We start from the raw sequence: 15,078 nt of genomic DNA, 5'->3' as shown, positions 1-15,078 counted from the left end.
ATTTTGTGAAGTGTACCAGTCCCTCCTGCAGCAAAGCACCCCCACAACATGATGCTGCCACCCCCGTGCTTCACAGTTGGGATGGTGTTCTTGGGTTTGCAAACCTTCCCCTTTTTCCTCCAAACATAACAATGGTCATTATGGCCAAACAGTTATATTTTTGTTTCATCAGACCAGAGGACATATCTACAAAATGTACAATCTTTGTCCCCATGTGCAGTTGCAAACTGTAGTCTGGCTTTTTTATGGAGGTTTTGGAGCAGTGGCTTCTTCCTTGCTGTCGATATAGGACTCGTTTTACTGTGGATATAGATACTTTTGTACCTGTTTTCTCCACCACCTTCAAGGTCCTTTTCTGTTCTGGGATTGATTTGCACTTTTCGCACCAAGTATGTTCATCTCTAGGAGACAGAACGTGTCTCCTTCCTGAGCGGTATGACGGCTGCGTGGTCCCATGGTGTTTATACTTGGTTACTATTGTTTGTACAGATGAACGTGGTACCTTTAGGTGTTTGGTAATTGCTCCCAAGGATGAACCAGACTTGTTGAGGTCTACAATGTTTTATCTGAGGTCTTGGCTGATTTCTTCTGATTTTCCCATAATGTCAAGCAAAGAGGCACAGAGTTTGAAGGTAGGCCTTGAAATACATCCACAGGTACACCTCCAATTGACTAAAATTATGTCAATTAGTCTATCAGAAGCTTCTAACGCCATGATATCATTTTCTGTAATTTTCCAAGCTTTTTTAAAGGCGCAGTCAGCTTAGTATATGTAAACTTCTGACCCACTGGAATTGTGATACAGTGAAATAATCTGTCGATAAACAATTGTTGGACAACTAACTTGTGTCAGGCACAAAGTAGATGTCCTAACTGACTTGCCAGAACTTTAGTTTGTTAACAAGAAATTTGTGGAGTGGTTGAAAAACGAGTTTTAATGACTCCAACCTAAGTGTATGTAAATTTCCGACTACAACTGTACACAGCCAAGTCTTCTGATGTCGTTAAAGGACTGTGATCAAGCTCATGTGATTTAGCTGACACCCGGACACCAAAGCTCTTCACCAAAGGTCATATCTGTCAGTGGAGGCTGCTGAGGAGAGGACGGCTCATAAAAATGACCAGAATGGAGTCAAGGGAATAGTATCAAACACACGGTTTTCATGTGTTTGATATCATTCCATCCGCTCCGTTCCACTCCATTCCAGCCACTTATGAGCCGTCCTCCATTCAGCAGCCTCCATTGACGTCCGATGCCTTTTGATGTCCATTGCCTAACCTCGGGCTCTTTCTCCCACAATCTTGTTTACAGAACCTCTGCTTCATCTTACCTCAGTTCTTGTACCAGTTTTTCTGTGGATACTCCCAGCAAGTGAGTATTGGTCTGGGCCCTGCTGGGGCTCCCCCTCTCTGAAGTTCAAAGATGCTCTAAACCTGAAACGTCAGAGTATCCCATTGAACCGCAGCACCTTCTCCAGTCTACGCCCATACTCTTCCCCTCTGGTTGGAATGACCCCCACCCCCCCTCTCCTCGATCTCCTGGAGTGGCTGCAGTATGATATATATATATATATATATATATATATAGATATAGATATAGTACATATCAAATTGTATTGGTCACATACACATATTTAGCAGATCTTATTACAGGTGTTCCTAGCTCCAACAGTGCAGTAGTATCTAACAATTCACAATAATACACACACATCTAAAAGTAAAAGAATGGAATTAAGAAATGTTTAAATGTTAAGACGCGCATTGACTAAATTAGTATATACATATGAAATTCACTTTATATACAGTGTGACTAGTACATTGCCTTGGATACACCAAGTAATTATTGGCCGTATTAGCCAATGTGCCAAATGATTTATTCATTTGGCACATGTTTAACTCTAGCAGGAGGTGATCCACATTTTCACATCTGAGTATACACAGCTAACTTCTGATATATAAGTAATCTCTCAGTAGCTCTGTGAAAAATATGCCCCTCATCTCAGACCTGCTCTCTCAGGTCCATCTGTGTGTGTATATATATATATATATCAAAGGATGGGTTGTTGCGTGTGGCCACACGGCAACGGGCTTGAGGCTATAGAGCCCTCTTGCTGTGTAGCTAGTGTGTGTGCGCTCTCCTCTCCGTGTAATTAACCCCTTGGTTCCCAATCCCTCCACTCCCTTCCCCCTCCCTCCCGTCCTCCCCAGCCTCTCTACGACGCAGCCTATCTGACGATGTACAACATCTGTTTCACCTCAATGCCTATCCTGGCCAACAGCCTCTTGGAGCAGCACATCTGTATGGAGGTCCTGATGGACAACGCCGCCCTCTACAGGTAGGACCGGGAACTAAACTATTCATTCTGCACCTACGTAGAGAATGCACAGGCTTCTCGTGTGATTATGACTAGCCAGGTAAGTGGTTTCAAAGTCTTTGTATTCTTACGGTCTCCCCATCCTCCCTTCCTTCCCTCTTTTCTCCCTCTCTCCTTAGGGACGTAGCAAAGAATGCCATGTTGGGTTGGGGGCCCTTCCTGTACTGGACACTACTGGGGGTCTACCAGGGCCTCTTATTTTTCTTCGGGGTCCGCTTTCTCTTTAGTAACCCCGCCCTGCAGGATAATGGCCAGGTGTTTGGGAATTGGTCGTACGGAACGATTGTTTTTACTGTCCTCGTTTTCACTGTGACGCTGAAGGTAAAGCACGTTATAACTCAATTGTGTTATTTGAAGTACATTTTTAGACCAATGATAACACTTGTCTTCTCTTTGTGGTTCTAGCTGGCTATGGACACTCGCCATTGGACGTGGATCAATCACTTTGTCATCTGGGGCTCGCTGGCCTTCTACATGTTCTTCAGCTTCTTCTGGGGTGGGATCATATGGTGAGTACTGGATTTTCTGGATCGTACTTCAATTAGGGCTGACCCCATTTAGTCGATTGGTCGATAGGCTGTTGGTCGTCTGAGATTTCTTTAGTCGAGCAAAAAATAAAAATGATCAGTATGGTGTACAAGACAGCTGTCTGATTCGCGCCGAGTGGACTGATCCATTGCGGGGATGGCACAGTCCATTCTAAGACGTGCTACTGAAATTGTATGTGGTTATATTTAAAAACAATGGTGTAACACAGATGTTGGTGTTGAGAACAACGTGGCGGAAGCAGCAGTGGAGTTAGGAGATGAGGAAACAGCATTCACCTTAATTGTCTAAGAAAAGTAAGGAGAGCAGAAACCACAACTTAATTAGGTCTATAATCAATAGCCTAACTGTTAAATGTGCCTGGCTTTATACATCACCCACATACACTACCGGTTAAAAGTTTTCGAACACCTACTCATTTTGCTTTATTTTTACTATTTTCTACATTGTAGAATAATAGTGAGGACATAAACGATGAAATAACAGACGTGGAATAATTTAGTAACCAAAAAAGTGTTCAAAAAATTCAAAAAATGTATTTTATCGTTGAGGTTCTTCAAATGGCCACCCTTTGCCTTGATGACAGCTTTGCGTTTAACTGTTCCAAATTGTCCGAATTTGTATATTGAAAATAATAATAATAACCTTCCTTGATCTCGTCGTTGTTATTATTATCATTGTTATATTAAGTAATGTCATTGTCATTAGTAGTCTTAGTATAGCAGCCTTGCGTAAACACCACCCAGCTGTAGGCCTAAGAGCGCATCCTGTTTAGTCAATACCGTAACTTACTTAGGCCTATATTTCAATACTTAGTGCCTTCCGAAAGTTTTCAGACCCCTTGACCTTTTCCACATTTTACGTTACAGCTTTAATCTAAACTTGACTTTTTTCAAGTATATTTCCTCAGCAATCTACACACAATACCCCATAATGACAAAGCAAAAACATGTTTTTCAAGAGATTTGCAAAAAAAATATCCTTATTTACATAAGTATTTAGACCATTTGCTATGAGACTCGAAATTGAGCTCAGGTGCATCCTGTTTCCATTGATCATCCTTGAGATGTTTCTACAACTTGATTGGAGTCCATTTGAGGTCAATTAAATTGATTAGACCTGATTTGGAAAGGCCCACACGTCTATATAAGGTACCACAGTTGACAGTGCATGTCAGAGCAAAAACCAAGCCATGAGGTTATTTATTTTATATATATTAGTAAACATTTCTAAACACTTGTTTTTGCTTCGTCATTATGGGTTGTTGTGTGTAGATTGATGAAGGGAAAAAAACGATTTAATCAATTTTAGAATAAGGCTGTAACCTAACAATGTGGAGAAAGTCGAGGGGTCTGAATACTTTCCGAATGCACTGTAATAGGCTACTGTATCGTTTATTCGTTCTTGTCATCACAGCATTCAAGTCATTCATGATTTGAAATGCAATCAAGCATTTTAGTTTTAAAATAAAGTGACAAATGCATAATCAACGTAAACAATAAATAGGCCTAAATGAATGCATCTGTTTTTAGTCTTTGCTGTAATAAAGGCTTTACGAATTTGTTTTTCAACCGACTCGTTTATAATTTGTTGTGTTTACATTGTTCCAAACTGTCAGAAAAAGTTATTGTAATGTAGCACCATCTGTTTGGCACACATAATATGCATGCAGCATTTGCTCCTTACCTTATTTTTCTTGATCTTCAGTATTTTGTAGACAAATTTATTCTACTAATCTGACTTCCCCTTTACCTCCTGAGCAACCAGTAAACATTCCCCCTGTTTCGAATTTGTCACTTTTTTTGCTGTTACTTTGTTCAGAGTTTCTAACCAATTTATTGACGTGATTATGATATGTTGTAGGTCAGGCCCTATTGGTCATGTGCATGTGGTGCATAAGTGTGACGTAACAAGAGCAAGGGTTGAGGCAAAGCGAATAGGGAATGTTTTTCCTAAACAAATTAAGGACTTCGATAACAACTTTTCAGTCAGAAATGGCTGTAATTGTTGCAGCTTCAGCAACACAGACGGCACCATAAACACCTTTTGATGTTCTGTGGTGGTCGCTGCAGCAGGGAGGAGATGAGACAATGGGTGCTAGTCAGTCACTCGCTGTCTTTATTTGTTTGGTGACAGCGCAGCGAGTGAGGCAGGCGCAGCACAATCAAATCAATTGCGGTCGGACTCCCTGCACTTAAAGCTTCAGACAAGTTCAGTGCATATAGTTGATTTGATTAAAATAACATAGGATGTGTCTATATATGGAAAAATACACGTTTTGAAATTGAGACCAATCGATTGGTCGAAAGAACAGATGGCTCTTGGTCGGCCAATATATTTTTTTAAGGTTAGTGATGGGCTGGAGCAAAAGCCAGCACGCCATGTAGCACCGTGTGACTGCTGAATTTGGGCTGACCTTGGGCTGACCTATGTGAATGTTGTAAACCCTCTCCCTCCCGTCAGGCCTTTCCTTCGGCAGCAGCGTCTCTACTTTGTGTTTGCTAATATGCTGAGCTCTGTGTCAGCCTGGCTGATCATCATCCTGCTCATCCTGCTCAGCCTGTTGCCTGAGATCCTGCTGCTGGTCCTCCGAAAGCCCCGCGGGCCCCACTCACGACAGGTACTGTCCACATACAGTGATACCATATCGTTTAAATGTTAAAAGGGGTAACAACTCTTCAAAACACTTCATAGTAGTTTTCCTGTATTCGTATCTTTCATAATTTCTATGGGCTATGACTTGTCCTTTATGAGTCAGTGGAATGAGGAGGCGTTCAGACGTCCCTGTATTTCTGTTTATACATCATTCTAAATTTAAACAAAGATGGTTAACATTTTGTCCTTGAAAGTATCCATTTATGTCTCCAAGAAGACTTGGTCATGCTTGACGGAGCCCATCGCTCTAAACACATTAAAGGATCCGCCCATTTTCAATTTTCATCTAAAATGACATGCACACATCTAACTGGCTGTAGCTCAGGACCTGAAGCAAGGATATGCATATTCTTGATACCATTTGAAAGGGAACACTTTGAAGTTTGTGGAAATGTTAAATAAATGTAGGTGAATATAACACATTAGATCTAGTATAAGATGATACAAAGAAAAAAACATTTTTTTCTGCTGTCATCTTTGAAATGCAAGAGGCCATTATGAATTATTCTAGCCCAGGCACAATTTTGACTTTGGCCACTAGATGGCAGCAGTGTATGTGCAAAGTTTTAGACTGATCCAATGAACTATTGCATAGCTATTCAAAATGTTGTATCAAGACTGCCCAAATATGCCTATTTTGTTTATTTATACATTTTCAAGTTCATAATTGTGTACTCTCCTCAAACAATAGCATGATATTCTTTCACTAATAGCTACTGTAAAATGGACAGTGCAGTTAGATTAACAAGAATTTAAGCTTTCTGCCCTTATCATTTATCTTTTTTTCTTTTTCTTACAACCTCATGCTAATCACATTAGCCTGCTTAGCTCAACCGTCCTGAGGTCGGGACATGGATCCTGTAGCGGTCTGATTTGTGTTGTTGATATGGATGGAGATCACAGGAATAATCCAATTTGCCCCAGTCTCCCTTCCGAGGCCAGTATCCCCTGGTATTGTCTGTCACTCAATTAATTCTCCATGAGTCAAATTAGTTTTCCTTCAAAGTATTAGGAATGGTGTGATGACTCGTATGGTTATTAATTTCAAGTTATTTGATTTTTCAACTAAATATCCCCTTACAAATGTTTTTTTTTTGTGTGTGTGTGTATGGCTGATAAATGTAAATGTTTAACAACCTCATATTGATTTTCAGAATTTTCATGAGATCAGATTAAAAGGTGTCGGGGACACTGGGTGGGCAGCTTATTTGTGCACCATAGAACTCATTGTCAATCAGTTCTGTGGTTCAAATACATTTAATTAAATGTAATTTATATTTAGGTTGTTTTTGCTCTCAAGTAACCTCAAAAAAGGGTTTGATATAACATTAATTGAGACCTGATTTATTTTGATTTCCCTTGATGTTAAGCAAAGAGGCACTGAGTTTGAAGGTAGGCCTTGAAATACATCCACAGGTACACCTCCAATTGACTCAAATTATGTCAATTAGTCTATCAGAAGCTTCTAAAGCCATGATATAATTTTCTGTCATTTTCCAAGCTTTTTAAAGGCGCAGTCAGCTTAGTATATGTAAACTTCTGACCCACTGGAATTGTGATACAGTGAATTATAAGTTAAATAATTTCTGTAAACAATTGTTGGAAAAATGACTTGTCATGCACAAAGTAGATGTCCTAACCGACTTGCCGAAACTATAGTTTGTTAACTAGAAATTTGTGGAGTGGTTGAAAAATGAGTTTTAATGACTCCAACCTAAGTGTATGTAAACGTCCGACTTCAACTGTACGTGCATGCATACAAAAGTATCTGCCCACCCCTTCAAATTAGTGTATTTGGCCATTTCAGCCTCAATGGTCGCTGAGAGGTGTATGAAATCAAGCACACAGCCATGCAATCTCCATAGACAAACATTGGCACTAGAATGGCCTTACTGAAGAGATCAGTGACTTTCAATGTGGCACCGTCATTGGATGCCACCTTTCCGCCCTGCTAGATCTGTCCTCTGTTGCAACACTCACTACTGAGTTCCAAACTGCCTCTGGAAGCAACGTCAGCAACGAGAGCTGTTTGTCGGGAGCTTCAAGAAATGGGTTTCTGAGGCCTAGCAGCCGCACACAAGCCTAAGATCACCATGCGTTCTCTGGAGTGATGAATCACGCTTCACCATCTGGCATTCTGACGGATGAATCTGGAGTGTTAATGTATTTATAGTTTGGGGAATGCTTATATTTGTCCTGTTACACACTTGTGCGTTTCTTGTGTATCCCACCTCCTCTTGAGACACCCGCTGGGAGTGGGGTCACTGCCAGGGTTACCATTGCATGGCGCCCCTGGAGCAATTAGGGTCTAAGTGCCTTGTTCAAGTGCACAGGGAGTTTTCACCTTACCGGCTCCGGTATTCAAACCAGCGACCTTTCGGTTACTGGCCGAACGCTCTAACCTTGAGGCTATCTTGCCGCACCCTATATAAGACTCTCCCCCATCCTAACTAAATGCTATCTCTCTAACTCTGCTGCTTTGTGTTAATACATTCTCTACAGTCTCTCTCCCCTTCTCTCACTTCCCCTTATTGCCTCTTCTGTTTCTTCCTTTCTGTCCTGCCTGCCTTGCTGCAGATCAAGCAACGGCTTCCTTCGTCGGGGACGTCCACTATCTTCATGCTGTCACAGACCGCCAGTACTCACAGCTTCTCCTGGAGTGACTGAGGTCTCTCTCTTTCCCTTTACTGCCTCTCCTTTTCTCTCCTCCTTGTTCCCCCACCCACTCTCCTCCTTGTTCCCCCAACCACTCTCCTCCTTGTTCCCCCACCCACTCTCCTCCTCGCTCCCCGCTCTCCTCCCATCTGTTCTGTCCTGCTCGTCAGATTCGTCCCCTCCTTCCTTTAACATCCAGTTGGTCTTGATTGACCATTCTAGAGGTTCCCTGTTCAGGTCATGGTGAGGTTAAAGAGAAGCTACCTTTCTAACCACTGTCTAGACTGGGTGGTACATTTTTTGTTATTTCAGGATAATTTGAGAATGCTTCTGTAAATGCTGGGTTGCCCAATGCCCAGCCATCTCACTTCCCCAGCAATTGTGGTTTTTCATTTGTTGCTGCAGCGTTGGTCCTATGTCTAATTCAGTATGTCTGAGTGCATCAGTCAGTGTGTCTTTCCTGCCCGTGCTGCCACTGTGCCTGCTGTCTCTGCATGCCTGTCCAGGTGAATGCAGCACGCAAACAAATGAGATTTACCTGCATGCCAGCGTGCTCCAGACTCCAGCCAACCCTGGACGCCACCACAACCGCAGTGGGCCACTACAGACATTTCTGGGTGGTTGTGTGTTGCTATGATTGTTTCTTTTTAATTATAACTTTCTAGTTAAAGTCACTCAAATGCCCCAAAGGATATTTGAAGTATTTGGATCGCTGTACCAATAATGTGTATTAGTCTATTAAGATGGCTTTGTGTTGACCTTAGATAATGCGACATTAAGAACGACGCAAGCTTTCTAAAACATTGACCCTCCTGGGTAGAGGAGAGAGAATTCACCAAGGAGAGTGTGTGTGTTTTAAACTACATTACATTGTCCAACTTCTGTCTCAAGTGTGTAAGTGTCTGTCTGTCAGCACGAGGTGCCATTAGTGTCTCTTGCTTCACCCTTCCAGAAGAAGCCGGTGGTTCAGTCTGGCGAGGGGAAAACCCAGTCTCCCCGGTCTTCAGCCAGGCCCCTGCTCATGAAAACCTTTTCAGACGAGTCCAATACTATCCTATGAACAGGTACCGACCCCCAACTCTGCCCCTTAGTTAAAACAATCAAATAACCCCCAAAAGAAATCCTTTAGCTGTCTAGATCTGCCGAGACCCAGTGCTCTTTAACTGTAACCAGAATCCTGCTTCCCGTGCCTTACAACATCTTCTTTTAAGAAGTTGGTTCAGTCCTCTCATGGCTACTGTAACCTATACTTCCTGTGTGTTGAGCTTCCTGGTTGGCTGAAAAGTGTATTGTTCATAATGGCTGCGTCATATTTTTGCTTGTGAAATATGTACATACATTCTTATGGACAAAGATTTGGGTAAACATTTAACTGTGTCCGAATGTATAAATTGATGTCAGAAGGGGAACCTTTTCCAATATGATCCACTAAGCCAGGACAGTCGATGCTCTTTTCAGCCTCCCAGTAGACGACAGGCTCATGGTGGCCTTGCATGTGGTCTTTAAGGATTTCCAGTTACCTTGTTGACTAAGTATGGACTCCGTTGAGGATCGGGGATTCATCTGTCTCATCAGTGTGTGAATGTGAGTGTCTGTTGTTTCTTTTCCCTCTTTATTCCTAATGAAATATTGCAGACCTCGTAATCTGCCTTTTTTCATTTCTCCCCTTATGGAGTTGTCATTTATATGGTGGTTGTGGTGTCCCTCCTGGTTGCATGTGCAATGTACTACTTATGTGTTACTGGCGTCTTGTATTTTCCATTTGCAAGTACTACATTTTGTTACCCCTTTCCTTTGCCTGATTCTATGTTGCTCTTCCTACATCAAAATGAACTGACCGTTGCCTGGAGTGAATGAGTCAAATAAAATAAAATTGTATTGGTCCAATATTTTTGCTCTGTGACCTGACGTTTTAATTTGGGAGCACCAGTGCGACTACAAACATATCTGCCAGATTATAATTGTTTTAATGATTAAGGGAAAGGGGATACCTAGTCAGTTGCACGGCTGAATGCATTCAACCCAAGACCTCTGAGTCAGAGAGGTGCGGGGGGGCTGCCTTAATCGACGTCCACGTCATTGGCGCCGGGGAGCAGTTCTTGTGGGGGGGTTAACTGCCTTTCTCAAGGGCAGAACGATTTTACAGCTCAAACGGCTAGACGACCTGCCACCGCTGTTTCCGAGTACCCTAGATAAGAAAGTGAGTGCAGATTCCTGACCGTGGTGGTTGCACCATTACTACAGAGAGACTACTACCTTTGGACAGTTGTGACCATGTTACCGGCGCTACGGTTTTGCTGGATGCATCTTCATTGGTGGAGATAATAAACAAATGTCTTAACAGTGTTAGATATTACTTTCTAGGGTACAAAATGTGCTTCAAAAGTACATAGAATTCATATAGGCCCAATAGTCTGTATATCTCAATCGATTTTAAAATGACATTTCCTGGTGCTCCTAAATTTTATGTGGTGCTCCTAACTTTAAAATAATTTGGGTGCAACAGTGCTACCAATGTAAAATGCTAATTGGGAGCCCTGGTTCTGTTTATTGGCAAGTCTGGGTTAACACCAGGCTTTACGCTCACATCCATCACCTGTATTTAACCTGCTTCTCTATTCTTCCCAGCCTTCAGAGGACTCCCTCCTAAAAACATCCAGGTAAAACGAGGGCTAATCTCACATGTCTTAATCTTCGGCTATCGCCTCATGGTCTTCTTGGGTTCCATACACTTCTAGAATCATCAGGGATGATCACATGATATCAGAGCAGTAGATTTTCTATGATTTGATTTGAGTTCATCTCTTTTCAGGGGAGGTGTGTCCAATCAATTTTATTTGGGGGTATGTGGTCAATTCTATCTGATTTTTGGGGTCAACATTTAATGGTGTCTGTCATGGTGCTGCTCTTTGTTGCCACCTTCCAGTGGTTGGCATTTGGCAGGAGCAGGATTCTGTCTGTGGTGGTGGACTGACTTCTGTCTCTGTGTGTTTGTCCTCTCCAGATCGCTGCTGTCACGCCATTGTCCTACAAGCACCTGATCGGGCAGGAGTGAAAGGCAGAAAGGAGGGTTAACTATACTGCGGCCAATGTCTTTCAGGCCCCCATGGCGGTCAAGCTGGCTGCCAGCACTTTTGCCTGATCTAAAAAGAAAATGGAAATTGACAAAAAGAAAATAGAAAAGATACTAGAAGAGCCAGGGATGGACTCCTGTCACCCTCTTCCTGTTTCCATCTGCATGTCTGCAGAGTACTGCACCACTGGCCCACGCAGCACAGGCCGTTTTTACAATGGCTTTACTGCACTATTCAGACAGGAGGCATGAGTTTCTGCAGTTTCTTTTTCTTTCTTAAAAAATCGAAATGAATGCGTACACGGCTACCTTGTCAGTAGTACTACTATGATCTGCTGTGTTCTAACATGCAGCCACACCTCCACGGACCCAGAATGATTCATCTGCATGAAACGAAGGAGGCTCCATGAATGCCACATTCCACTTGTTATTACTTGTGTGTTGTAGGTCAAGGTTTGTTAAAACAAAAATGTTACTTAACTTTCTGAAACAGATTCCACAGTTCCAGGCCCAAATAGTTTGTACAGTACCAGTCAAAAGTTTTAGAACACCTTCTCATTCAAGGGTTTTTCTTTTCACTATTTTCTACGTTGTAGAATAATTGTGAAGACTTCAAAATTATGAAATAACCCACATGGAATCATGTAGTAACCAAAAAACTGTTCTAGAAATCAAGATGTATTTGATATTCTTCAAAGTAGCCACCCTTTGCCTTGATGACAGCTTTGCACACTCTTGGCATTCTCTCAACCAGCTTTGTAAGGAATGCTTTTCCAAAAATCTTGAATGAGTTCCTACATATGCTGAGCACTTGTTGGTTGCTTTTCCTTCACTCTGCGTGCGGTCCAATTCGTCCCAAACCGTCTCAATTGGGTTGAGGTTGAGTGATTGTGGAGGCCAGGTCATCTGATGCAGCACCCCATCACTCCCCTTGGTCAAATAGCCCTTACACAGCCTGGAGGTTGAAAAACAAATGATACGTCCCAATATACGCAAACCAGGTGGGATGGTGTATCGCTGCATAATTCTGTGGTAGCCATGCTGGTTAAGTCTGCCTTGAATTCTAAATAAATCACAGTGTCACCAGCAAAGCACCCTCACACCTCCTCCTCCATGCTTCACGATGGCAACCACACATGTGGAGATCATCCATTCACCTAGGTTGGAACCAAAAACCTCAGATTTGGACTCACCAGACCAAAGGACAGATTTCTGCGGTCTAATGTCCATTGCTCGTGTTTCTTGGCCCAAGCAGGTCTCTTCTTATTGGTGTCCTTAAGTAGTGGTTTCTTTGCAGCAGTTCGACCATGAAGACCTGATTCACACAATCTCCTCTGAACAGTTGATGTTGATCTGTCTTACTTGAACCCTGAAGCATTTATTTGGGCTCTCATTTGAGGTGCAGTTAACTCTAATGAGCGTATCCTCTGCAGCAGGGGTAACTCTGGGTCTTCCTTTATTGTGGTGGTCCTCATGACAGCCAGTTTCATCATAGCTCTTGATGGTTTTTGCGACTTTACTTGAAGAAACTTTCAAAGTTCTTGACATTTTCTGGATTGACTGACCTTCATGTCTTAAAGTGATGATGGACTGTTTCTCTTTGCTTATTTGAGCTGTTAATGTCATAATATGGACTTGGTCTTTTACCAAATAGGGCTGTCTTCTGTTTCCAACACCTACCATGTCACGACACAACTGATTGGCTCAAACACATTAAGAGGGAAAGAAATTCCATAAATGAACGTTTAACAAGGCACAGATTGTTAATTGAAATGCATTCCAGGTGACTACTGATGATGGCAAAGGGTGGCTACTTTGAAGAATATAAAATATATCAAATTCATTTTAATGTAACTTTTTTTGGTTACTACGTTATTTCATGTCTTATTTCATAGTTTTGATGTCTTCACTATTATTCTAGAAAGTAGAAAATAGTGAGAAATAAAGAAAAACCCATGAATGAGTAGGTGTCTAAACTTTTGACTGGTTCTGTAAGTTACATGAAAGCATGTTCGCTCAATACAGACGACACTGCACACCAGTTACTGAATATCTTCAACAAAATGGGAGGGTTTAGAGGCACAGCCCCCTACTGGGTTAAGGGAGGGTTTAGAGGCACAGCCCCCTACTGGGTTAAGGGAGGGTTTAGAGGCACAGCCCCCTACTGGGTTAAGGGAGGGTTTAGAGGCACAGCCCCCTACTGGGTTAAGGGAGGGTTTAGAGGCACAACCCCCTACTGGGTTAAGGGAGGGTTTAGAGGCACAGCCGCCTACTGGGTTAAGGGAGGGTTTAGAGGCACAGCCCCCTACTGGGTTAAGGGAGGGTTTAGAGGCACAACCCCCTACTGGGTTAAGGGAGGGTTTAGAGGCACAGCCGCCTACTGGGTTAAGGGAGGGTTTAGAAGCACAGCCCCTACTGGGTTAAGGGAGGGTTTAGAGGCACAGCCCCTACTGGGTTAAGGGGGGTTTAGAGGCACAGCCCCTACTGGGTTAAGGGAGGGTTTAGAGGCACAGCCGCCTACTGGGTTAAGGGAGGGTTTAGAGGCACAGCCCCCTACTGGGTTAAGGGAGGGTTTAGAGGCACAGCCCCCTACTGGGTTAAGGGAGGGTTTAGAGGCACAGCCCCCCTACTGGTTTAATTCTCCATTTTCCCATCTTCCCAAAAAGTGTATGTGAGTTCATCAAAATGACCGGTAATGACTTGTGCTTGCCAACGTTTCTACCTGGTTCCGTGTCTGGAGCGTGACATGGATCTTCCAAGCAGAAGGCCGGTGATAATATAAGAAAATCCCAATTGGATTGTGTAAATTATTACATGTGCTGTAGCTATAGATCTGAACCTATTTGAATGCCTAGTGCTTGAAGCCAAAAATGTATCTGACCTGGGGAGATGCATGTCATGCCCAGCACCGTCCAAATATTGCAAAATATGTTGCCGTGTGAGCAAGTTGTTTATGTGTGAATGTGTTTCTCATACATCGGTTACCCAGCTGTACTGGATGGGATCGATGGCCTAAAATGCAACCTGTGTGTTTCATTGAGAAAAGTACAGTGTTTTCATAGGAATACCTGTAGCTTCCCTGTAGATTAGCACGTGGTTGTCATGACCTGTCCTCTAAAGGACATCAGGAGTTCTGAGGATTTCCCTTTGGGCATGCGGTCAGAAAGGCACATTGTGTCATATGCCGAAACACACGCATAATGCGCACACACCTACGCATTCACTAATACGCACATGCACTAAAGGCCTAAAATGAGGTATCTATGTCCCATTACCACTTAGTGTTTGTCAAAGGTAACGATCCCAACTCCAGACTTGCTCATCAGGTAATGTGACCACCTGCTGACCTTACATCAACATCCATATCTATTTAGGATATCTGAGAAGGGTTTCTTACTGACCTCTGGTGTTAGTGCTTCATACATTCCGTTTCTACATACCATGTTTTGAATCACTTTTAGATACTACGGGAGGATTTTTGTTTTGGAACGTGTAAGAATCTATTTGACATATTTATTGTTCTGTGTAATTTTACCCACAAATGTTATATTTTTGTTACGTATTCGTTTTATTGTGCAATTTCAGTATGCCTGCGTTACTTCAGACGAGATGTGTGCCCCTGTGCCAACCCGTATGTCCTACCTTACACCATATCCTGTTCCCTCCACTGTTCTGGTCGCAGGTCAGATTACAGAGCACTGGTTAGAGGTCAGTCAAGCCATATCTAGGCTTTGAATGGAGCTTCGGGTATTTCTGGCACAGAGGGGTATGTCT

The 15,078-nt window shown here is 42.6% G+C and overlaps 1 protein-coding gene across 6 annotated transcripts in view; it reads left to right on the top strand.

Moving 5' to 3' along the window:
- The window catches only part of LOC115129410 (phospholipid-transporting ATPase IG-like), a 69,460-nt gene extending 55,740 nt beyond the window's left edge, over positions 1 to 13,720 (top strand). Inside the window, exons 23-30 of one of the 6 annotated variants that reach the window (XM_029659715.2) lie at positions 1,313 to 1,372; positions 2,209 to 2,336; positions 2,495 to 2,696; positions 2,781 to 2,884; positions 5,385 to 5,541; positions 10,860 to 10,891; positions 11,044 to 11,074; positions 11,236 to 13,720. In XM_029659715.2, coding sequence (XP_029515575.1) covers positions 1,313 to 1,372; positions 2,209 to 2,336; positions 2,495 to 2,696; positions 2,781 to 2,884; positions 5,385 to 5,541; positions 10,860 to 10,891; positions 11,044 to 11,074; positions 11,236 to 11,286 — 765 coding nt within the window. In that variant the 3' untranslated portion in view covers positions 11,287 to 13,720. Of the gene's footprint in view, positions 1 to 1,312; positions 1,373 to 2,208; positions 2,337 to 2,494; positions 2,697 to 2,780; positions 2,885 to 5,384; positions 5,542 to 9,183; positions 11,075 to 11,235 lie in introns of those variants that run through there. The other 5 variants (XM_029659717.2, XM_029659718.2, XR_003863657.2 and 2 more) reach the window with 5 other exon arrangements.
- The last annotated feature ends 1,358 nt before the right edge of the window (positions 13,721 to 15,078 follow it).

The sequence above is a fragment of the Oncorhynchus nerka genome, linkage group LG5 (genome assembly GCF_034236695.1).
Source record: "Oncorhynchus nerka isolate Pitt River linkage group LG5, Oner_Uvic_2.0, whole genome shotgun sequence".
Lineage (NCBI taxonomy): Eukaryota > Metazoa > Chordata > Actinopteri > Salmoniformes > Salmonidae > Oncorhynchus > Oncorhynchus nerka.
This window is presented reverse-complemented; position numbering and strand designations above follow the sequence as displayed.